Genomic DNA, 25,105 nt, shown 5'->3' on the forward strand with positions numbered 1-25,105 from the left:
AAGCTGTTTTTCAGCCTGTTGGTGCGGCTGGCTATACTCCTATATCTCCTACCCTATGGTAGGAGAGTAAAGAGATACCGTCCAGGGTGTGAGTTGTCCCTGAGAATTTTCCTCACTCTGTCCTCCAGTTCATTTTCCTCAGATGCCCATCAGAATCCTCTTGTTGTTGTTGTTGTTGTTGTTGTTGTTGTTTGTATAAGATGATCGAATAATTCCTTGGCTAGCCTCTTTAAAGCAGAAGCCAACGTGCAGGTTGCATCTGCTCCCCAGCAGCCCAACAAGACTGAATCCCCCCCCCCAGCAAAAGCTGATAGCGAAGTGGTCGACTTTTAGACATACAGTTTTTCTTTCTACATTTTTCCCCCTCCCCGCAGAGGAGGGTCAGATGGGTAGCAAGAAAAATCTGGGGAGGGTTCTCCAAAACAATCCTTCAATCCACCACTGACGTGTGGTCGGATTGTGCTGTAATCTCAACCACAGAACCTGTGGATTCAGCAGTAGGATGGCCAGTCGAAATGGGCGTGGTTTGCCCTCCAGAATTTCCCGCGCCCGCTAAAGAGCCAGTTTGGTCTAGTGGTAAAAGCACCAGGGTAGAGCAGGGAGGTTGTGAGTTTTAGTCCTGCCTTAGCACGACAGCCAGCTGGGTGACTTTGGACCCATCAGCGGGAGACTGTGAGTTCTAGTTGTGTGTTAGACGTGAAAGACTTCTGGGTGATCTTGGGCCAATCACCAGGGGACAGTGAGTTCTAGTCTTGTTTTAGGCATGAAAGGCAGCTGGGTGACTTTGGGCCAATTACCACAGGACCTGTTTTAGCCCTGAAAACCAGCTGAGCGACTTTGGGTCAATCACCAGGAGACTGTGAGTTCTAGTCTTGACGTAGGCATGAAAACCAGCTGAGTGACTTTAGGCCAATCACCAGGAGACTGTGAGTTCTAGTTCTGTTTTAGGCAGGAAAGCCAGCTGGGTGGCTTTGGGCCAGTCACCAGGAGTTGGTGAGTTCTAGTCTTGCCATAGGAATGAAAACTGGCTGGGTGACCTTTAGCCAGTCACACTATCTCAGCCCAACCCACTTCGCAGGGTTGTTGTTGGGGAAATGAAGAAGAAGAATGTATGCTGAGTTGTGGCTCTGCCTCGAGTTATTTCTAAAAACAGTAAAAGTCAGGATGCAATTAAATGAAAAAAAATGTCCTCCTCCCCAAACTAGGAAACAGACACGACAGGTTCACCTCCCTCCCTCGCAGGGATGTCACTCAGAAGCCTTAGCTGAGCCAGGAAGTGAGTGGCGGTCTCTGACCAAGGGAAATTGCCTGTCTGCCTTCTAGGCAGTGCCGTACGTTAAATGCAGTCCTCTTGGGGTGGTGGGACAAAGAACGCCCTGCTGTGATCTGTCCCAGGAAGTTGTGACCATCTGCAGTCCTTTTTGAAGTCACGGGATTTGAGACCAGGTTTATAGGCCAGTGATGGCGAACCTTTTAGAGACCGAGTGCCTAAACTGCAACCCCAAACCCACTTATGTATGGTTGGGTGCCGGGTGGGCGTGGCCCATTGGGTGGGCGTGGCTGCGGTGGTAACGGCAGACTGGGAGGAACTCAAAAGTTCGATCAATCAATTCCAACTTTGCGAGATTTTTTTTTCCTGCGAGAAGTTGAAATTTTGATTGATTGATTGAACCTTTTTGTTTTGTTTTGTTTTGCACACGGCGGCGAAGGCCTGAAGCGAAAAGGTTTTATAAAACCCAGCTGAAGGCCCAAGACTGGGGCGTGCCCACAGAGAGGGCTCTGGCGTGCCACCTTTGCCACGCTTGCCACGGGTATAGGGAATCCACTCTTCCGCAAGCGACAAGACTTTCTTGATGTTAATTTTCCTGCCTTTTGGACTTACAGGTGAATAAGATGCCGCTGCGGCCCCTGGACCCTGTCCGCTTGAGCACTATGAACTGTGGACCGGACTTCACACCCTCTTTTGCCAACCTGGGCCGCCCGGCCCCACCCAACCGTGGGCCGGTACGTACCTTGGGAGGCTTGGCCTGCCTGGCGAGGCGTTTCCTGCCCTCTGGCTTTGCGTGATGAACTCCTAATTAGTGCCATCGTGTCTGGGCCACTGATGCTCCGTGATGGAACTGAGGAACTGATGAGGCCATCCGGGTTTTCTTTTGGGGACCGAACACGGCTGCGGGGGGGGGGGCAGAATAACTTCCATCTATGGAGCCTGTGCTTCTGTTTGAGCAGGCTTGTCTGGGCGAGACGAGCTTCAGAGGCCATCTTTGCAAAAAATAAAATAAAATCCTGATCTTTCCCCCCCTCCCTCTCTCTCTCTCCCTCTCCCTCCCCCTCTCCCTCTCTTGTTCGTGCATCTCAGCCTGCTGGGCCAGGACAACGGCGTTCCCAGCAAAGCCTGCGGAAGGAGCCCCGGAAGATTATTACCACACTGTCTCTAAATGAGGACGTCAAGCTGAACAAGGCTGAGAAGGCTTGGAAGCCCAGTAGCAAGCGGGCCAGTGAAGTAGAAGATCCTGAGAACGTAAAAACCCAGGTAGGCATCCAACGGTCAATCAGTCAGAACAAACCTGGAAGGGGAATTAGAGGTCTTCTGCTCCAATCCCCTGTTCAAGCAGGAGAACCTACGCCCGTGGTGGAGAACCTACGGCACGGGTGCCAGAGGTGGCACGCGGAGCCCTCTCTGTGTGGGCACGCGTGCCCTCGCCCCAGTCCTAGGCCTTTGGCTGGGTTTTATAAAATCTTTTCGCTTTAGGCCTTTGCCGCCGTGTGCGAGGGGTAAAGGGAAAGGTTCGATTGATCGATCGATTTCAACTTCTTGCGGGGGGAAAAAAAGATCTCGCAAAGTTGGAATTGATTGTTGTGATTCAGGGTCAGCCTGTGGGTTCGGCAGTTGGGTCGGACGACTCAGAGGAGGAGGGGGGTGTTGAAGACCTTGCTGATGATAGCCCTCAGGCAGGCCCCTCCCACTTGGTCACCATGGAGACCCAGCTGTGTGAGCCTGACAGTGTGGATGAAGATGACCCACAGCTGGCCCTGTTCAAGGACGCCCGACGCAGGAGGCAGTCAAGTAGGAGTAAACAGAGGAAGGCAATGGGGCTTCTCGGAAGGAGGGAGAGAGAAGCCACGCCCTGAACTCTTTATAAAGGACTTGTGTGGGGAGGGCTGGTTTGCTGAAAGCAACCGCTCAGATAGTGTTTCAAAGCTCCTGTATCTTGGTTCTTGTCTTGTTTGTTTTTGTAATAAATTTGGCAGACGTCATTCCAGCCAAGAGTGCCGTTTGTAAAGGGGTTGCCTTTTCTGCAAGGCCGGTAGCAGGCTGGTACAGAACATTGATTGATTAAACTTTTTAGTCCCACCCAGTCTGCCGCTACCCCTGCAGTCACACCCACCCAATGGGCCACGCCCACTCGGCACCCGATGATACATAAGTGGGTTTTGGGTTGCGGTTTGGGCACTCGGCCTCTAAAAGGTTCGCCATCACTGCCCTATACCATTTCAGACAAGTGGCTGTCCAGTCTTTTCTTAAAAACCTCCAGTGATGAAGCACCCACAACCTCTGGAGGCAACTTCTGTTCCACCGGTTAATTGTTCTCCCTGTTAGGAGGTTTTTTTCCCCTTAATTTCCAGGTTGCTTCCCTCATGGACTTTGCTATCTCTTCTTGCAGCTGAGGCTGCTTTAGTGCTTTTATCTCTTAATTGCTAGTTCCCTGGGACACAGGCATTTGGCTTAGGAAAGTGAACCAAGGATTCACATCCTAAGATTTCTAAAGTTAAGGTCACCGAAGATGAATGAAGATGTAATGAAGAGAAGGATTAGAGGTGACACGATAGCAGTGTTCCAATATCTCAGGGGCTGCCCCAAAGAAGAGGGGGGGTCAAGCTATTCTCCAAAGCACCTGAAGGCAGGAGAAGAAGCAACGGCTGGATACTAATCGAGGAGAGAAGCAACCTAGAACTAAGGAGAAATTTCCTGACAGTTAGAACAATTAATCAGCAGAACAACCTGCCTCCAGAAGCTGTGAATGCCTCCAACACTGGAGGTTTTTAGGAAGAGACTGGACAGGCATTTGTCTGAAATGGCTTTCCTGCCTGAGCAGGGGGTTGGACTAGAACAGAGGTCCCCAACCTTTTGGGCACCAGTTCTGTGGAGAAAAGTTTTTCTGCAGACCGGAGGGTGTGTGGTTTTGTGCGCTGCCTGCATCCCACAGATGGGGCTTTGCTTGTTTCTGTGGACCAGTTGCTGGAATACCGTGGCCTGGTACCGGTCCATGGACCAGAGGTTGGTGACCCCTGGACTTGAAGACCTCCAAGCTCCCTTCCAACTCTTTTATTCTATTCTAAGATGTCCAAAGACAGACTGTTTCTCTTTGGGGACTCTGTTTCCCAAGTGCAGCGTGAACCCACAAAAGGTTTGGGATTTGCTGAGAGGGTGTGACGTGAATAAGCCGTGGCTGAAAATTAGAAGAAATTAAACTTAGGCCGTTGGATTGCAGCTGACAACAGGAAGAGAGCAGGAAGGAGGTGGGACGCTGAAGTGTGAATGCTCCTTACACACACAAATCCAGTGTTGTGATGTAGCTGATGGGCTGCCTCCTTGCTTTACAGCCCATATAACCATAGACAGGTAGTCCTCAACTTAACAACCACAATTGGGGCCAGGATTTTGGTTGCTATGTTAAGCGAGCTGTGCCTGATTTTAGGACTCGCCTTGCCGTGGTGGTTAAATGAATCACACCGTTGTTAAGCAGATCCAGCGTCCCTCATTGACTTTACTTGTCGGAAGCCAGCTGGGAAGGTTGCAAATTTATTTATTTATTTTATTTTAATTCCATTTATATCCCGCCCTTCTCCGAAGACTCAGGGCGGCCAAATGGTGGTCACATAACTTGAGGCCAGTGCAACCGTCATAAATACATGCTGGTTGCCAAGCGCTCAAAATTTTGATCACCATGACTGTGGGGCTGCTGCAACAGTTGCGAGCACGAGGACTGGTTATAAGCCACTTTTTTTTCGTGCCGTTGTAATTTCGAATGGTCGCTAAACAAACGGTTATAAGTCGAGGACTACCTATATGTCTTGACATTCTAGGCCAGGGGTAGGCAACCTTGGCTCTTTTGATGACTCGTGGACTTCAACTCCCAGAATTCCTGAGCCAGCATGGGGGAACTATGGCCCCTTCATGACTTCTAGACTTCAACTCCCAGAATTCCTCAGTCAGACATGCTGGCTGAGGAATTCTGGGAGTTGAAGTCCACGAGTCATCAAAGAGCCAGGGTTGCCTACCCCTGTTCTAGGCCAATCAGATGCTCTCTCTCGCTCTCTCTCTCTCTCTCTCATCACGGTTCTTTCCACAACGAGCGGTCGTGGTGCTTTTTTCAGGACAAAAAGATTTAAAAATCTACTTTGTTCAGAAGTGGAAAGAAGCTGTTTGCTACTCGGAGCTTGGTAATGAACGTTTTGCCTTTCTTCAATCCAGGCGGAAAATAACACTCAGTCTCCAGTCCAGTTAACATTAATTTTTAGAAGCAACATCCTGCTTTGCAGAGCCCCTCCCCCCACTCTCTTTCTGTGCGTGTGTGCGTGTGTGTGTTCAGCTTCATAGAAACAGAAATCGTTCAGTCTTGCCTCTTTGATGTCGCCTTCCGAGTATCTTCTGCAATCCCCGAACAGGTCATTTCCGCGAAGTTTGAGAAGTGAGCAGCAGGTGAAACAACGCCAGTGGTGTTTCCCACCCTGAGGTCCTCTCATTCCCTCTTCCCTTCCCGCAGGAGCTGTTTCGGCGGGTGCGCAGCATTCTGAACAAGTTGACCCCGCAGATGTTCCAGCAGTTGATGAAGCAGGTCACCGAGTTGTCCATTGACACAGAAGAACGTCTCAAGGGTGTCATTGACCTCATCTTTGAGAAGGCCATTTCTGAGCCCAACTTCTCTGTTGCCTATGCCAACATGTGCCGTTGCCTTATGGGGGTAAGTGGCCCAGGAGTCAAGGGCCCACCGATTCTCACACGCACAGCTCGCGCCTTCTGATATGCGGTGGATTTAGGAGCCTTCCAGGATAGGCTGTGGAGATATTAATAACTGATGGTTGTTAAATAATATACTGTAGCATCTCCACTTAGATACTATAGATAAGCAGGAGAGGTCCATGCTCAGAATTTGGAAGTCCCCAATAACCGAGTTGCTAGAACAGGGGTAGGCAACCTTGGCTCTTTGATGACTCGTGGACTTCAACTCCCAGAATTCCTCAGCCAGCTGGCTCAGGAATTCTGGGAGTTGAAGTCCACGAGTCATCAAAGAGCCAAGGTTGCCTACCCCTGTGCTAGAAATTGCCTAATTCAGGAGTCCCAACCCCCAGGCTGTGTCCCATTCAGGAGTCCTCAACCTACGGGCTGTGGAAGCAGCAAGTGAACATGCGTGTGTGTGTGTGTAACTCCATTTGTGCGAGCTGCACCTGCGCATGCCCACTGTGTCAACACTGCTAACATTGAATGTTATTGCTTGACAAGAGATGAAGAAGTAGCCATTTCATATGTTAAACGTGTGTATTGCTTTAAGAAATTGAGTTTAAGGTTGGGAGGGGGGACTAGTAGGATTGTACCTTCAAGGCCATCTCTAACTAAAGAAGATAAGACCTTGGCAGGTTTTCTAACAGAAGGGAAACTTGATTCTTTAAATTAATTGGAGAATATAATTAATGACAAAATTAGAAAGGTGGAGAATTGTGTTTTAATATATTGTGCAAGAGACTTGGTGGAGAATTGTGTTTTAATATATTGTGCAAGAGCCTTGGTGGAGCAGTGGGCTAATGCCTCCTTAAGAAACACCAGCTGCCTGCAATTAGTGCAGGTTCGCATCCCACCAGGCTCAAGGTTGACTCAGCCTTCCATCCTTCCGAGGTAGGTAAAATGAGGACCCAGATTGTTTGGGGCAATAAGCTGACTTTGTAATAATGCCGCTTGGGGGGGGGGGCGAAAGCCCTAATAAGCAGGCATATACCTAGAATGAAGGCTATTGCTAAGCACATTGATTTGTGCTTTAAATTGTAAGCCACCCTGAGTCTTCGGAGAAGGGCGGGATATAAATGGGATTTTTTTATTTTTTTTTTAAAAAAAATTCAGATTCCAGCTTGATGTCAAGTTTCCGACGTATGGGCTTTCCCAAGTGAGTCTGAGGCATTGTTTACCTTAAAAGTCCTTTATTAGCCTAATACACCGGCAAATGCTTGCTCGAAGGAATCTGGAATTTGAAATCTCCGCCCCTTGGACCATATATTAAAACACAATTCTCCACCTTTCTAATTTTGTCATTAATCATATTCTCCAATTAATTTAAAGAATCAGTTTCCCTTCCTTTAGAAAACCCGCCAAGGTCTAATCTTCTTTAGTTAGAGATGGCCTTGAAGGTACAATCCTACTCGTCCCCCCTCCCAACCTTAAACTAAATCTCTTAAAGCAATATACAAGTTTAACATATGAAATAGCTACTTCATCTCTTGTCAAGCAATAACATTCGATGTTAGCAGCGTTGACACACTGATTGCATGGAACCATTCACCACCACCACCGTCAGCAGTCCACAAAACTGGAAAGGTTGGTGACTGCTGGCGTAGTTGGCTCTCCCATAGCATGTAACCTGGCTAGAATGAACCTTGGTTAGGATTTCTGTGGCTAATGTATGTATGTATTAGTGTATTGAGGAGCCCTGAAAATGGACATTTAGTATACAGGTTAATGTGGTATGAGCATAAACCATATGTTGTAATATGATTGTGACCAGATCATTGATTTCTTGTGTATGGGTCCTTGGACCAGTGAGTGTTAGGAGAGCTTACCGGGATGGCATCTCATGGTGATCCTCAACTGTCTCTTTAGCTGAAAGTCCCCACCACCGATAAACCTACCGTCATGGTGAACTTTCGCAAAGTACTCTTGAATCGCTGCCAGAAAGAGTTTGAGAAAGACAAGGATGATGATGAGATTTTTGAGAAGAAGCAGAAGGAGATGGATGAAGCGGCTACCGTGAGTGGGGCTTGAACTTACAGTTCTGGAGCTTGGGTTCTGAGACCAAAAAGATTCTGATATTTTCAGCTTTTTCCTCCTCTCCTCTCCTCTCCTCTCCTCTCCTCTCCTCTCCTCTCCTCTCCTCTCCTCTCCTCTCCTCTTCCCTTTCTTTTACTTTACTTCAATTTACTTTACTATTTTCCTTTCCCTCCTTCTCTCCTTCCCTCCTCTTTCTCTCTCATCTGTCACTATCATTTATCACTTATCTATCACGGAGAGTGGGAGGGAGGGAAAAAAGAGAGGAAGGAAGGAACGGAGGGTGGGAGGGAGGAAAGAAGGAAGGAAAAGTGTGAGAAAGGAAAGAAGGGTGGGAGGGAGGGAAAAAGGGAGAAAGGGAGGAATAGGGAGGAAGGAACGGAGGGTGGGAGGGAAGAAGGAAGGAATAGAGGGAGGGAGGGAGGGAGGAAGGAACAAACAGAGGATGGGAGGGACCGTGTCCCAGCACTCACCCCGGTCCCACCCTCCTCCACCGGAGACCCTCAAATGTGCCCCGGTCCTGCCCAGGCACCCCTGAAGCGAGTGATGTGAAGCTGGCCATTTCCACACGGTAGGCCATGCCCATCCTGGCCACACGCCCCCCCCCCAGGGCAACCACAATGCTGATGCGGCCCTCAGTGAAGTTGAGTTTGACACCCCTGTCCTATTGGGAAGAGGTAGGGGGTGTGGTTATGTTGGTATTGGTTGTATGTTAGGAGCATTCCCATGTGTCACCAGAGATGCTTAATACAGAAATCTTGATTCTACCGTGTTTCCCCAAAAGTAAGGCCTACAGCAATAATAAGCTTGATTTTTGAGGGTGGGCCTAATATAAGCCCTATCCCAAAAATAAGCCCTAGTTTTGGTGTGAGGCACACCTAAAAATCAAGCTAGGGCAAGGGTGGGGGTGTGGAGCTGCCCCACCCGCCCTGCACCCGCTTACCTTGCAGCCAGGCCTCTCCTTGCTGGCCCAAGTCTTCTTCTGAGGCCTCTTCTGCAGCCCGGCCTGCATTTCTCAGTCACATGGTTTTCTGGAAGGCCTGTGCGGCCAAGAACCGAGCTATGGATTCAATCCGTTACCTCAATTGTGGAAGATCTCAGCAGCCGAGCACCAAGCTATGGATTGAATCGGTACTCGGCTGCTTAGGCCTTCTGGAAACACCTGACTGCAAACTGCAGGCCCGAATGCAGCTGCAGAACTTCGGCCCCAGAAGAAGTAGACCGGCTGGGTGGGGCTGTCGGTGCTGGAGGTGAGGTAAGGCCTATCCCGAAAATAAGACTTGGTGCCTCTTTTGGAGGTTAAAAAAAAAGACCCAGTCTTATTTTTGGGAAATACAGTAGGAGCTGAAGTCCATAGTCTCCTGTTGGAAAAAGAATTGTTTTGAACCTCATTAACCTTAAATGGGCAGCTTATCAAGCCATGTCGATTGGTGGCCCCCAGGGGGAGATCCTTCTCTGTGGGTGCCCCGGAGCTATGGAATCGGTTGCCGGTTGAGCTCCGGATGGCGCCCGACCTCCGCTCCTTCCGACGCGATCTGAAAACGCATTTGTTTGAACAAGCCGGCTTGGCCTGATAGGGGGTGGGTTGGGTTTTTTATTGCTCTTAACATTTGTATTTATCGTTTTTATTTGGACATTATGTTTAATTCCTTTTTAACTTTTGTATTTTTTGTATTTTATACATCTGCCCTGTTCACCGCCCTGAGTCCTTCGGGAGAAGGGCGGTACATAAATAAAATTAATAATATAATAATAATAACTCATTCATTTTATATGCAACTTCTCTGGATTTGAGGTTGTTAAAAATGACCTGAATGAATAGTTTAAAGTTGAGAATTTTAAAAAGTCCACAGTCAATCATAAATCGCAATTTATGATTTATTGAGCCTTAGGAATAATGCTCAATAAAAATTGATGGTTCAAACTGGAACACCTCAAACTTTTTGAAATGGTTGGATTGAAATCATTGAAATTTGTTGTTTGCCTGCACTAGCATTGCTTCCTTTGAAAGGTTTTTTCCAGCTTTTTCCCCCGAGATTTACTTTTTTTCAGCTTTATAATCTGAGATCATATTTTTACCATCCAACGGTATAGCTGTGTGAAGAGCTCTTCCTTCTCAGCTGAGTTTTTACTAAGATGAAAAAGTGTCTATAGCAGGGGTAGACTCCCTTGGCTCCTTTCATGACTCGTGGACTTCAACTCCCAGAATTCCTGAGCCAGCCACGCTGAGGGGAAAGGGAGAGGTTTCCAAGCGGAGCCATGCTGGCACAGGAACTCTGTGGGTTGAAGTTCACGAGTCATAAAAGAGCCAAGGTTGCCTACCTCTGGTCTATAGAGTATGGGCTAAAAAGGTGGCATAATGCTGGGGTATCTGGATTGGGGCAAAGGCATTTGGTTCAGACACCCCAGTCTGTCCTAAAGCTCTTTTGTGACCTTGAAGCAGATATGATATCTCTGTTGAACTGTTGTGCAGGAGTTGTTGTCTGACAGAGAGATGCAAACTCTGCCTTTTCAGGAACACAACTGTTTTGTGCATTGGTCATCATCAGTGGACCGTGTGCTAGCAGTAAGGAAAGCTTCATATGGGCTAGCGCATGAATTACAGATGGACCTCAACTTACAACAGTTCATTTAGTGACCATTTGAAGTTACGACAACACTGAAAAAAGTGACCTACGACCATTTTTCACACGGCCGTTGCAGCATTTCGGTGATTACGTGGTCAAAATCGAGACTTTGGCAATTGGTTCATATTTATGACAGTTGCAGTGTCCAGGGGTCACGTGGCCTCCTTTTCTGGCCTTCTGACCAGCAAATGGGGAAGCCAGATTCACTTAACAACCGTGTCACTAACTTAACAACTGCAGGGATCCCCTCAACAGCTGTAGCAAGAAAGGTCATAAAATAGGGGCAAAGCCACTTAACAAATGCTTTGGACAGCAACAGAAATTTGGGGCTGGATCGTGGTCATAAGATGAGGACTTACCTGTACTTAAAAAACTCATATTTATGTCATGTAACCTTACATGTTATTAATCTCCTCTCCTGTTTGCTCGGTAGCCTGAAGAGAAAACGCGTCTAAAAGAGGAGCTGGATGACGCCCGGGACAAAGCTCGCCGTCGCTCTCTCGGCAACATTAAGTTCATTGGGGAACTCTTCAAGCTGAAGATGTTGACCGAAACCATCATGCACGATTGTGTGGTGAAGCTGCTGAAGAACCACGATGAGGAGTCCCTTGAGTGTCTGTGTCGACTGCTCACGACCATTGGCAAAGACCTGGATTTTGAAAAGGCCAAGGTACTTCCACCCCCCGCGGTGGAAGGGAGAAAGCAGCAATCGTCTTGCTTTTGAGGAGCGTCAAATGCCACTTGCGTTGGTTACACACACACACACACACACACACTTTAGGATGGGTGCCGAGAGCACATCATAGCGCAGAGAGGGTCAAGTGTGGCAACTTCATAACCTGTGGACTTCAACTCCCAGGATTTCTGAACGCAGCATGTCTGGCTCAGGAATTCTGGGAGTTGAAGTCCGCGGGTGGTAAAGTTGCCGTCGTTGCCCATCCCTGTCATAGCATGTACAGGGTCCGTGGTTAAATCTTCAGTTTGAGCACCTGCCAAGAAAGCTTAATGGGTGTGGCCAGGAAGACAGCAGGAGACTACTTTGGTTTGGAGGAGACATCCCTTTTAATATACAGCCCACAAAAGCAAAAGAGGGGCTTCTATCAAATCAATCTCCTTCACCTTTCAAATGCCAGCTTCGAAGCCATTACCTTAGGAGCCCTGGTGGTGCAGTGGTTAAAATGCAGCATTTGCAGACTAATTCTGCCGATTGCTAGCAATTCGATCCTGACCGGCTCAAGGTCGACACAGCCTTCCATCCTTCCCAGATGGTAAAATTGAGGACCCAGCTTGTTGGGGGGGGGGGCGCAATATGCTGACTTTGTAAACCACTTAAAGAGGACTGTAAAGCACTATGAAGCAGTATTTAAATGTAAGTGCTATTGCTATTCTCAAAGTGTATATAAAGATAAAAACTAAAGACTTTTCTTTTGGGTTTATTGGATAATGACTTTGAAAGAAAAGTGGAGACTTTGATGCTATATTATGTTGACAGAAGCAAGATTATGCACACACAAATAGAAGGACATAATAACAACAACAACAATAATAATGGAGTTGAAAGGGACCTTTGAGGTCTTCTAGTCCAATTCCCTGCTCAGGCAGGAAACCCTATACCAGGGGGTCTTCAAACTTGGCCCTTTTATGACTTGTGGACTTCAACTCCCAGAATTCCTCAGCCAGCATCCGTGCCTGGCTGAGGAATTCTGGCAGTTGGAAGTCCACAAGTCATAAAAGGGCCAAGTTTGAAGACCCCCTGGTATAGGGTTTCCTGCCTCAGCATCCGTGCCTGGCTGAGGAATTCTGGGAGTTGGAAAGTCCACAAGTCATAAAAGGGCCAAGTTTGAAGACCCCTGCCCTCTACCATTTCAGACACACAATGGACCTGTTAAGCTTGAACAGTCAGTAAATGAATGCTGGTAGCTGGAGAACTAGCTGTCCTGTTTCTTATCGCTCCATTTCCTGGCCGTAAATAAAAACAAGCTTCTTCATTTCTTGCCTTTCAGCCTCGAATGGATCAGTACTTCACCCAGATGGAGAAGATAATTAAGGAGAAGAAGACGTCCTCGCGTATCCGGTTCATGCTGCAGGATGTGATTGACCTCAGGCGGGTAAGGTGCAGCGGGCAGCTCCCTTTTGGACCCTGGGCTAGATGGCAGTGCCATTCCCCCTTTTCTGAGGCAGGCCTGCAATTCCCTCCCAAGGCTAGCTGGCTGGGTGGGATTAGGGGTCCTTGGTGCTCTCTGAGTCTGGATGTTTTCTTGCAGATGTTTCATTACCCAAACTAGGTAACATCCCCGGTGCTAGTGTGGAATTAGTAATCGTAGAGGTCAATACTGGTTCCTATCCCCTGATACAAGTATTTCTCAACCTAAGCAACTTTATGAGGTGTGGACTTCAATTCCCAGAATTCCCCAGCCAGCTTTGCTGGCTGGGGAATTCTGGCAGTTGAAGTCCACACCTCATAAAGTTGATAGGGTTGAAATACACTGCCTTATATTTTGTCCTGGCCTGTAGTTCTTGGCTTCTGCACTGGGCTGATGCCATTTAAAGACGGTTGTGATACGAAAAGGTTCCCATTGCTGACTCTTCCTGTGCCATAGGCTGCTACCCACTTCATCTCCACCTGGCTAAGGGTGCTGGCTGAGGTATACACAGTCTTTTCCTGATCGTTGTTAACGCTCAGACGCCTTGAGATGGCCACTGCCATTATCCCAGAATTATTTCAGCCTTTGGACAACTGATTTGCTTTGGATTGGCACCTGGACCGCAAAACACCCCCTCCTCTGAAACAATGGACAATGTTTCATAGAGGTGGGTGTTTGCTTACAAGTGGGATGCAAAGAATGCAACCAGCAATCAGCTAATATTTCAGTATACTTTTTACAGATGTTTGAATGGGAGATGGGGAGCACAAGCTGTAGCCGTTTTGTTTTGTTTTTTGACGCAAGAGTTTTTAAGGAGTGGCATGGGTACCGTAAGGCTTGCAGGAGTTTAAGGCACCCATTTGTATCTTACAACAAATGGAACTAAGCAAAAATTAAGATCTGGCCTCGCTCGTATTTGAGCTTAGCCTGCTTCACAGAATCTCATTCAGCCTTCAAGCTGACAGGTGTTACGTGCCCCTGACATAGTGATAGGCAAGTGGGTTTTCCAGAGGTGTCAGTCTTGTCCTGACAAGGTGGACTAGAAGCAGATAAACCACCATGGAAGGATACGAGAATTTCTACTAAGTAGAGTAATTGTATAAGACCTAAATAAGCCTTTGTTGTTGTTGTTGTTAGTTGCGAAGTCGTGTCTGACCCATCGCGACCCCATGGACAACGTTCCTCCAGGCCTTCCTGTCCTCTACCATCTTCTGGAGTCCATTTAGGCTCACGCCTACTGCTTCAGTGACTCCATCCAGCCACCTCGTTCTCTGTCGTTCCTTTCTTCTCTCGCCCTCAACCTTTCCCGGCATTAGGCTCTTCTCCAGTGAGTCCTTCCTTCTCATTAGGTGGCCAAAGTATTTGAGTTTCAAATTCAGGATCTGGCCTTCTAAAGAGCAGTCAGGGTTGATCTCTAGGACTGACGGGTTTGATCGCCTTGCAGTCCAAGGAACTCGCAGGAGTCTTCTCCAGCACCATAGTTCAAAGGCCTCAATTCTTTGGCGCTCAGCCTTTCTTATGGTTCAACTTTCACAGCCATACATTGCAACTGGGAAGACCACAGCCTGGATTATACGCACTTTTGTTGGCAGGGTGATGTATCTGCTTTTTAGTGTGCTGTCTAGATTTGCCATGGATTTCTTCCCGAGGAACAAGCGTCTTTTAATTTCTTGGCTACAGTCCCCATCTGCAGTGATCTTGGAGCCCAGGAAAATAAAATCCGTCACTACCTCCATTTCTTCCCCATCTATTTGCCAGGAATTGAGAGGGCCGGATGCCATGATCTTGGTTTTCTTAATGTTTAGTTTCAACCCAACTTTTCCACTCTTCTTCACCTTCAACAAGAGGCTCTTTAGCTCCTCTTAACACCGGCCTCGCAAGTCAATCGTGCATAAAGTTTATAAAATTATTTCCCGTTCAAAAGCCTAACAGCCCATGGATAAAAGCTGTTTGGTGCAGCTGGCTATACTCCTGAATCTCCTACCCGATGGTAGGAGAGTAAAGAGATACCGACCAGGGTGTGAGTCGTCCCTGAGAATTTTCCTCACTCTTCCAAGGCAGCGAGCCCTGGCGAGGTCGTCCAGTGGTGTTAGGGCACAGCCCACGATGTCTTGTGCTGTGCTCACCACCCTCTGTAATGCTTTCCTATCCGCGGCTGTCAGACCAGCATACCAAACCACAATACAGTACGAGAGGACGTTTTCTATGGTAGACCGGTAAAAGAAGGTCATTAGCCGTTGTTTTACCCTGTTCTTCCACAAGACCCTGAGAAAGTGAAGTCTCTGTTGGGCCTTTCTGGCCACCTGGGTTGTATTAACTTTCCAGGTCAGATCTTCGCAGAGGTAGACTCCCAGAAATTTAAAGGAGGAAACTCTCTCCACACAGTCCCCCCCCCCGATGTAAAGTGGGGCAGGTTCCTCCTTTTTTCTCCAGAAGTCTAGCACCATCTCTTTCGTCTTGCCGATGTTCAGGTGCAAGTTCTTGTTACAACACCATGTGGATAGTTTTTGTACCTCATCCCCACCATAGTTTCCCCCGTCTCTCGTTTTGGTATCTGACAGATAACGTATCAGACTGTTTTTCTCGTAACCGTACGAGACCTTGGTCTCATGCCAGCATGGAGATCCAGACAATTAACTCCCATTCAGTTATTCTCACGTTTTGTCACGATATGTAATGTGCTAAGGACTGTTCAGAGCTTCAAAATCCACGAGCCTTTGTAAGAACAGGTAAATGTCGTCTAGGTGTTGCCCACTGCCTTCAGAGCGTGGTCCGCCTCAGCCGTTGGCTTTGTGTCTGCAAAATGGTAGCTTTTATCAACCTTGTATCATATTTACTCAAAAGAATCCAGTGAACGTTCTTGCCTGTCTGATCTGCAGTCCTGAGGTGCGCAGGCATTTTTCCCTTGGGGATCAGGCAATTATTCCTCGCTAAGGAGTAGAACTCTTTTGAAATCTTGCATCAGGTAGCATGCATCCTTAATGTGTAAAAAAAGAGAATAATTCTGATGACGGATCTGTCCTCTTTCCCCAGAGGCAAGGAGATCACATCATCCTGTAACAATAATTTAGGTATCTGGGTAGGGCAACAACAAAGCCTTATGAAGAGATGAAATTTCTGATACTCCCAACTTAGAAGTTTAAATAGGTTCCTTATAGTCATAGCATTGTGATGAGTAACGTGCTGCTGTGCTAGTTCAGAGCAAGCCTAGGAGCCTTTATGGCAGGGCTTTTCAACTTTTCACCCATGGTACCACTTTTAGGATATGGCAACATCAGAGTACCACCAGTCGCCTAGCAAGGTGCCAAAAACATGACCAAAAAACGAGAGAAAAAAATAAAGGAAAAAAGTGATGAAGTACAGGTAGTCCTCGAGTTACAATAGTTCGCTTAATGACTGTTCGAAGTTACAGTGGCACTGAAAAAAGTGCCCCCCAAGCCATAGCTGAGCAAGACACCTGCCTGCCTGCCCGGCGGCGCTCTTCCTCCTGTCTGAGCTTTTCATTGTGAGCATTTCTGTTGAGGATTGGCAGCAGGGATGGGGTGGGGGTGTTTGGTTTTTATTTCCCCCCCTCTGCTGGATGGTTGCAGCAGGTTTTGGTCACTTCACATGACCCTGGGACACTGTGACCGTCATAAATATGAACCAGTTGCCAAGCATCTGAATGTAAATCACAAGACCCTGGAGATGCTGCAACATTCCAGCTGATCGGCGATTCTTCTGGGCTCAGCAGAAGCACCGGGATCAGCGCTGAGCTCCAGTTGGAGCGTGGTGCTGATCCTGGCGCTTCTGCTGAGCCCTGACAGCCCTGCAGCTCCAGCCGTCTCTCACTCGGGCTTGTGCGGTGCTGCCACCGGTTCAGCTCATGCCCCTTCTCCGCTACCACTTTTCTAGGATGGTCACGTACCACCTGCCAGGTGCCAATGTACCACAGGTGGTATCCAGTAATACTGGTTGAAAAGCCCTGCTTTATGGGATAAATCTATAAACTAGAGGGGGTCCTTAGTTCCTGGATATTCCTCTGCCCCAATTTCAATGTCATGTCCCAGCTGAGAAGCCCAACGAAGCAAAACACCAGAGATATTGCGATCTCTAATGTAAACTTTATTAGGTATTAGCAAACCGGTAAGATAGAAAGAAAGCTAGCTCTGAGAATATGGCAGGAAACAGATAATTAAAACGGCGAAACTTTCCCTCCTCTCTCTCTTGACAGTTCAGGTCACATTGTCCAAAATGTCTTCCAGGAATTGTTCTGAGAAGAAACTTTAGTTCGTCAATGGCTTCTGCTCTCACATTGATAAGGAACACCTGTGGATCCCAAACTCCCGTCTTCCCAGTAGATTTTGTAGCTTGACATTGGATATACAAAAGTATCCGTGACACTGATCTATCATGGGGGAAAGTATATCCAGCCCTTAGGCTCATGTAAATGAAATGAGGTAGTGGGAAGATCTTTAATCACTTTTGATATCGAGGGCAACGAAATAGTTACGGAGATAATTTTAAAACTGCAGTATCTACATATCCATTTCATCTATTTATTTTTCAGAAAATTTGTATGGCTGCCCACTCATTCTCGGTGACTTTGGGCGGCTTACAAAAATAATTACATGGCCTCCAATATCCAAAGTACTTAACCATTTTTGTTTCTGTCCTCATATTCTAGAAGTGCAGACCCTTGATGAATGACTGTAGGTGGGGCTGGCGACCCCATTGCTAAGCAGAAAAATCACATGACCGTAATGGGTTTAACAACCGGACTTCCCCTTCGGTCGCTAACCAAGTCATTGTGGTTGTTAAGCGAAACATCACAGGACAGTGACTTACGATTGTGCTTCCAACTTCTCTGTTAAATCTGCTGCAAGCCAGCTGCAAATACATTTTTTAAATTGTTTGAGAGCGCCAGACGGCAGTCATGTGACTGCCGGATGCTGTCACCGAGGCGGCGACAATGTGTGTCGCTGGTTGCCAAACACCTGAATGGTAATCGTGTAACTGTGGGATATTGTAATGGCCGTAAAGGCGAGGATTAGTTGCAAAGCTCTTTATTATTTTTTACGCCGTCATAATTTTGAACGTTTGCTAAATGAGGCAGTCGTTAAGTGAGGACTCGGCGGCCAAAAAACCCCCTATTTGATAACGCGGTGGATGGTTTTGAAAGCAATACCACATCAGTGCAGAACAACATTGCAGCCTCAGCGTGATCAACAGTCTGGATTGATAGCACTGCTGTAAGCTGGTGCTCTCAAGTTTTAAAACAGGAGTGTCCAACCTTGGGAACTTTTAAGACTTGTGGACTTCAACTCCCAGAATTCCCCAGCCAGCATGAAGTCCGGAAGTCTCAAAAGTTCCCAAGGTTGGACACCTCTGGTCTAGCACAGACTCACATAAAAGTGCAAAGAGCAAGGTGGGAGCGTGAGGGCACCAGTCACCAACTTGGCCACCCTTGGGCCAAAATTAAAATTCTTTGGGGCAAAGAAGCGGGACAGATAAGATAATCTTTATTGTCATTTTTTTTTTACTGTGGGCACAATGGCGCACATCAAAAATGAAATTTAGTTGCCCGCTCTCAAAGTGAGACACATACACGACACACACCTAAAACATACTACATACAACATATGTATAGACCCATGCCCCCTACATATACATAACAATAAAATATTAAATACTGTAACCAACTTGAATATATGACGGAAGGAGCACAGGGAGGGAGACATCTAGCTAGGAAATTCTGCCCTAAGCCACCTTTACCCAAAAGAGACTGAGATACTTGTTGGAAATTGTCCTTCCAATGCTTGGCTGGGGAATTCTGGGAATTTTTTTTTATTTTATTTTTTATTTTAATTCCATTTATATCCCGCCCTTCTCCGAAGACTCAGGGCGGCTTACAAGCTCAGCAGTAGCCTTCATTCTATGTATATGCCTGCTTTCACACACACACACCCCAAGCGGCATTATTACAAAGTCAGCTTAATTGCCCCCAGCAATCTGGGTCCTCATTTTACCTACCTCGGAAGGATGGAAGGCTGAGTCAACCTTGAGCCTGGTGGGACTCGGACCTGCACTAATTGCAGGCAGCTGGTGTTACTTAAGGAGGCATTAGCCCACTGCTTCACCAAGGCCACAAAAGTTTTAAAGAGGTGCCCAGGTTGGGCACCCCTGCGGTAACGTCTCCTTGCTATGAAGAGTTGAAGTGCAGTTGATAAGGGAAGGGAGAAATACGGCTAGGACTGGGGTAGGCAACCTTGGCTCTTTTATGACTTGTGGACTTCAACTCCCAGAATTCCTGAGCCAGCTATGCCTGGCTCAGGAAATCTGGGAGTTGAAATCCACGAGTCATAAAAGAGCCAAGGTTGCCTACCCCTGGGCTAGGAGCTATGTGGTCCCTGACCCTTCCTCTCATCCCTGGTCCGCCATTGTTGCGATCCGCATGCGGTAATGCCTCTCCCTGCTTTTCCTTATGCCTTTTGCAGAACAGTTGGGTGCCAAGGAGAGGGGACCAGGGTCCTAAGACCATTGACCAGATCCACAAGGAAGCCGAGATGGAGGAACACCGGGAGCACATTAAAGTGCAGCAGCTGATGTCCAAGCAGGACAAGAGGAGAGGGCCTTCAGGCCCATCATCCACAGGTGAGGCGGAATCCCAAGAGAAACATGGTCTCAGCGTTCTCTCTGCCGTTGTAACTTTGAACGCTCACTAAATGAACTGTTGTGAGTCGAGGACTACCTGTATTGTTTTGCATGCGCTAACTCTCAACTGAAGGCAACTGCATCTTTTTACACCGAGTCTATGGGACTCGTGCGGTTTCTTCCCACGCTAACTTCTTCTTCTTTTTTTTCTATTTCAACATACAATGTTCTTTCCAGTTCTTATGCTTACCTATTACTGGATGCCTTATTTCCCTGAGGTAATGGGGCGAGATACATTCTTTTTTTTCCTTTCCTTTTTTTTAAGAAACGTTTTATCGATTTTTTTACAGTAAACAATCCTTAGTGCCTAGCGTACAGTGTGTTGTCTTGGTTCAGATATTTTGGAAAAAAACAATAGCAGTTAATAGTCAACCGTAATTAATTTTTGTAATTCCATAATTAGTGTTTCTTTGATCTTCCCTTCTCCCAATAATATTCTCCTCCTTCAACCTTAAATACATTTTCAATGCATAAACCTTTTTTTCATGTTTGTACATATAATAATGCTCATGTGTGACATTTTTTCTTATCAACTTGTGTTATTATTCTAAAAATCATCAGTTCACCATATATCCTATTCTCATAGTTTTTATTTAAACTTAAATTTCCCCTTAATATTCAGACAATTCTTATCAGTCATAATTTGCTCAATATTAATCATCTAAATATCCAGGTTTTCCGTTTAGATGCACCATCCCAATGTTTTCATATTTCATGCGTTATAAAAATGCTATGCTGCTTATCTATCTTACGACATCTACCTATAACATCTTCTCTGATCAGTTTATATTTCCCTTATATTTGTAAAAGTTAATTTGTTAAATCACTATGTATCTTTTATACGTTCTTCTTTGCCAATCAAGTTTTTCTTTGAACTTTCTTGTGCAAAAAGCAAATGTGATCCCTTTGCTCCAGATTTTCTCTCTGCTGCAAAGAGCGAATCCTTTCGATTGAAATGTTTCCAATAATGAATTGTGTTAAAATGATATTTCCAACCTCAGTATGCTTAATTGGAGTCTAATATGCCAAGACAGAGCCTAACGCCAGATTGGACTGTGAATACCCTTTCCATTGCACAGTGATAAAATAAACCAATGCAGTTAGTTCTTGACTTACGACAGTACATTTAGCGACTGTTCGAAATCACAACAACGCTGGGGAAAAAAAGAGTTATGATAGTTTTTTCACACTTGTGACCCTTGGCAACTGACTCATATTTATGACGGTCACAGTATCCCGGGGTCATGTCATCCATCCTCCGCGACCTTCTGACAAGCAAAAGTCAAATGGGGAAGCCAGATTCACTTAACAGCTGCAGTGATTTGTTTAACAACTGTGACAAGAAAGGTCGTCAAATGGGGCAAAATTCACCTAACGGCTGTCTCGCTCAACAACAGAAATTTTTGGGCTCAGTTGTGGTCATAAGTCGAGGACTGTGTACTCCAAACAGTAGCAAATTCTTGGCTCTGGTGGAAATAACAGTTTTAGCTTTCCCCAAGGGCGAACTTGCCCTTGGGAACAGCTGGCGCTCTCAAAGAATGAGACGTATTCTTGATTTGGGTTTATCTCTACAGGGGGACGAGGAAACCTAGTATCAGATGATGGCTGGAATACCGTTCCCATCACCAAGGGCAACCGGCCCATTGACCCCAGCAGGTTTAGCAAGATCACTAAGGTACATTGCTGACTGGTTTTGGGTACTAGTAAAATAGAGGGGGGCGGTGTCTTCTTTTTCTAGATGATGGAAGATAAAGTCCACAGACCCCAAATTTTTGATAGCTTTTCGTTACCATGCTCTAGTTTTTATTTTTAAAAGGTCAAGGCTCAAAAGTTGTTTCTCATGTTACAATGATCTTTGAAAACATATCCGGCCTATCTTTCAAATAAAACTGCACGAATGTGTTAAGTGAATAAGTTAAATTTGTGAAGTAAAGTAAGACCTTCATCTGAGAGGTTGATAGAGATTCTCAGTCATCCAGGTCATGGTTATCCCAAAGATGCTTTTTCGAGAGGCAACTGGGACTTTCTTGTTATTCTTTGAAGGCGTTTCCGCTTCTCCTCCGAGAAGCTTCTTCAGCTCTGACTGGAGGGTGGGGAAAAGGGAAGGATTTATACTCCTTGCAGACAGCTGGTCGTTTGCCTTCTTTTAGAGAGTCGTTGAGGCCACTTGGAGGTTTACCTGTGTCCTCAGGGTCACCTGAGTGGTGCAAATGGGTGTGGAGCCTTAAGCTGAAAGCACAGCTCCACACCCACTTGCACTACATAGCTGGCCCTGAGGACAGAGATAAACATCCAAGTAGCCTCAACGACTCCCTAAAAGAATGCAAATGACCAGCTGTCTGCAAGGAATTTAAATCCTTCCGTTCCCCACCACCCAGTCAGAGCTGAAGAAGCTGCTTAGATGAGAAGCGAAACGTCTTGAAAGAATTACAAAACAGTCCAGTTGCCTCTCGAAAAAGCATCTTTGGGACTTCACCTGGGATGAATGAGGGCGCTGAGTAGTACTCTGAATTGCCACAAGTGTGTCTTTGCATTATATTTGACGGATTTTGTGCTGCTTTAGAGGTTTATTGAGGCCGTGTTAGGCGTTTGCCTGTGAGATGGAGGCAGAACAATTAAGGTGGCAGAAAAGCATGCCTGCTAAATAGTAAGCCAACGAACTGTGTCTTTTTCTCCTTCTGACAGCCTAGTTCTATTGACACTAATAGTCAGCTCTTTGCACCTGGCGGACGGCTGAGCTGGGGGAAAGGCAGCAGCGGCGGTTCGGGTGCCAAACCTGCTGAACCGGGTAAGGTGGCAAACCGGCATAAACGGGAGTGTGGTGAAATGGGCGGTGATGCCTTGGTGTTCCGTACTCGTCCAACCCTGCCATATTCCTTCCTGCAGCTTCTGACGCCAACCGTCCGGCCACGAGTACTTTGAATCGTTTTTCAGCCTTACAACAGTCGGCTCCTGCAGAGAGCCAAGATGTTCGGCGTGTGGTACAAAGGTTGGTTGTCTTCTCTACGGGTCTGTTGGCAAAGGATTTCCTCTTGTGTTTGGGGCTTGCTTAAGAGAAGCGTGGAAGGGCCTATCCTGGGGTTCAGGACCCTCAATAACAATGTGGTCGCTTCTCTGGGCTCTGCAAGCTGGTGGGTCGAAGGGGTGTGGGCTACACAACGGGGCTGTGCTCACACAGCACCCTTAACCCAACGACTGAATTAACCCATTAACAGTACATTAAAAGCTGACCTTGTCAAAATGGGCTGGGTTTACACAGCTACACAATCTAGCCAAGATTAATGGTAACCAAGCTGGAAACAGGTAGTCCTCGACTTACAACAGTTCACTGAGTGACCAAAGTTACAATGGAACTGAAAAAAAGGTGACTTAACACAATTTTTCACACTGACAACCATTGGGGCATCCTCTTGGTCAGGTGATGAAAATCCAGATGTTTGGCAACTCACTCATATTTATGACAATTGCAGTGTTCTGGGATCACATGATCCCCTTTTGCAACCTTCTGATAAGCATTCCCTTAACAACCACGGTACTAACTGAACGAGTGCAGTGATTCACTTAACTGTGGCAAGAACGGTCGTAAAATGGGGCAAGACTCGTTTAACAGAGGTCTCACTTAGCAGCAGAAATGTTGGGCTCAATTGTGGTCGTAAGTCAAGGACTACCTCTATAGAAAGAAACAGAGCAATTCAAACCTTAAATCTTGGCATGCACGAGCCACAGATACGCAATCACCATTTTTAAAATGCACCACATTTTCCCCCACTGACATGCTGTTGAAAACACAACGTACAATAAAGAGCACTTAATCCCAGAGACTCTCTTTTTACGACCCTGTAATCCCACAGGCACCCAGGCAGAATTGTCATCCACAGCTGCTAAAGTGTTGATTAATACTGGCCGTCATAATAAGAGCGTGTCAGCCAAGCAAAGGATTACCGTCAGATTCCAAGTTGCTTGCAAATATTGGTCAAAACAATCATGGCTTGACACTATCGGTAATGAATGGTGCAATTTAAATGCTGCTTACTTCGTGAATCCAATCTGCAAAACAGAATTGGAAATCCAGACTACTTCCACACGAAATATTTGCATTTCATCTGCTTGGTACAAAGGGAAGGGAATTTTGCTAAAACTCTGTGGCTTTCTCCATGCAGTTTAAAACAATAGTTTCTGATGGTGTTTTCGTTCCCTTGGGAAATGATAGGTGTATCGTTCGCATCTGTATGTATTTGTATGATATCACGTGTGTCATAACTTCATTTCGACCGAAGGAAGTTAGTTGGATGAGTAACGAAACACCTCCAGTTTAATCAACTTTGTTCCAGTCGCCATGATTTAATCTCTGGATGCTTTTGGCCTGGATGATTGAATCTTCATTTACCCATTGCATTTAGAACAGAATAGAATAACAGCGTTGGAAGGGACCTTGGAGGTCTTCTAGTCCAACTCTCTGCTTAGGCAGGAAACCCTACAACAATTTCAGACATTTCATTTGGGGGAGAAACCCCTGCAGTCGTGTGGCAAGAGTTAGTACATTCCAGCGACTCTCTGCCTAACCAAAAATTTTCATTTTGACTGAAGGGAGTTACTCGGATGAGTAAACGAAACGCCTCAGTTTAATCAACTTTGCTCCGGTTGCCATGATTTCCCCTTTTTTAGATACTTCTTGTAGATTTGAGATTGCCTTGGGAGTTTTTGTTTTAACTCTGGCCCCTTCCGTTGTACCACTTAATGCAACGGGGACCATTCAGTGATGGGTGAGGTGACCCTTTTCCCTCCGGCGGGGGAGATTTCCGGATTCTTCCGCAAGATGCTGGGAAGGGGGCCCTCGCCTAAAGGGAGGCACTTTTGGGTGCTGCCTTTGCAGAAGTAGCAGCAGCCGCGACCGCTCCGAAAAAGGCAGCGAGCGGAGCGAGCGCTTGGAGCGGGCGGAGCGAGGCGACCGCGTGGAGCGAGGCGAGAGGGTAGAGCGGGCGGAGAGAAACCGAATCCCGGTCACCAAGCGCAGCTTCAGCAAAGAAATGGACGACCGGAGCCGGGAGCGCGAACGGGAGCGGCAAGAGGTCCTGGAAACGGTGCGCAAAGTGGCTAGCATGACAGAAGAACGGGACCGAAGCAGGGAACCTGGTAAGTGGGAGTAGTGTGTGTGTGTGTGTTTGTGTGTGTTACAAATAAGAAATGAAACAGGGACAGGATTCTGTCTCTCTTTCCTCCTTCCCCCCCCTCCCATCCCAATTTCAGGCCGGAAAGAGCTCTGATTTTATTTCTTCTGTCTTCCTTTTTTTTTCATTTCAAAATTTTATCGGTTGATCAAAATATCATGTAAGGTACAGAATTACAATAGGAAGACAAGGGAGGGAAACAGGAAGAAGAAAAAGGTGTAGGGCACTGGGGGTGGGGAGGAAAAAAATGTTGACTTCTGACTCCTTTTGGTGCAGTAGAATGAGGGGCTGGCACAAAACCTCAGCTTTTTATTTTTATATAATAATATATACTAGCCATTTCTATAACAACAAACCCATGTAATCAGCAAAAACCCCAAATCAGACTTTCATTTTTTTTCCCACCTCTTGGTTTCTTTCCAAGTAGAAACAAAATTG

General features: G+C 46.6%; 1 protein-coding gene across 5 annotated transcripts in view; it reads left to right on the forward strand.

Annotated features, from left to right (window-relative positions):
* Positions 1–25,105, forward strand: part of EIF4G1 (eukaryotic translation initiation factor 4 gamma 1) — a 134,391-nt gene that overhangs the window by 82,598 nt on the left and 26,688 nt on the right. For all 5 annotated transcript variants that reach the window (XM_081329139.1, XM_081329142.1, XM_081329143.1 and 2 more), the window contains 11 exons: positions 1,885–2,004; positions 2,360–2,533; positions 5,769–5,966; positions 7,871–8,017; positions 11,096–11,332; positions 12,666–12,770; positions 19,283–19,439; positions 21,074–21,174; positions 22,185–22,287; positions 22,386–22,488; positions 24,373–24,632. In XM_081329139.1, coding sequence (XP_081185265.1) covers positions 1,885–2,004; positions 2,360–2,533; positions 5,769–5,966; positions 7,871–8,017; positions 11,096–11,332; positions 12,666–12,770; positions 19,283–19,439; positions 21,074–21,174; positions 22,185–22,287; positions 22,386–22,488; positions 24,373–24,632 — 1,705 coding nt within the window. The remainder of the gene's footprint in view (positions 1–1,884; positions 2,005–2,359; positions 2,534–5,768; positions 5,967–7,870; positions 8,018–11,095; positions 11,333–12,665; positions 12,771–19,282; positions 19,440–21,073; positions 21,175–22,184; positions 22,288–22,385; positions 22,489–24,372; positions 24,633–25,105) is intronic.

The sequence above is a fragment of the Vipera berus genome (genome assembly GCF_964194415.1).
Source record: "Vipera berus genome assembly, chromosome: 5".
NCBI classification, from domain to species: domain Eukaryota; kingdom Metazoa; phylum Chordata; class Lepidosauria; order Squamata; family Viperidae; genus Vipera; species Vipera berus.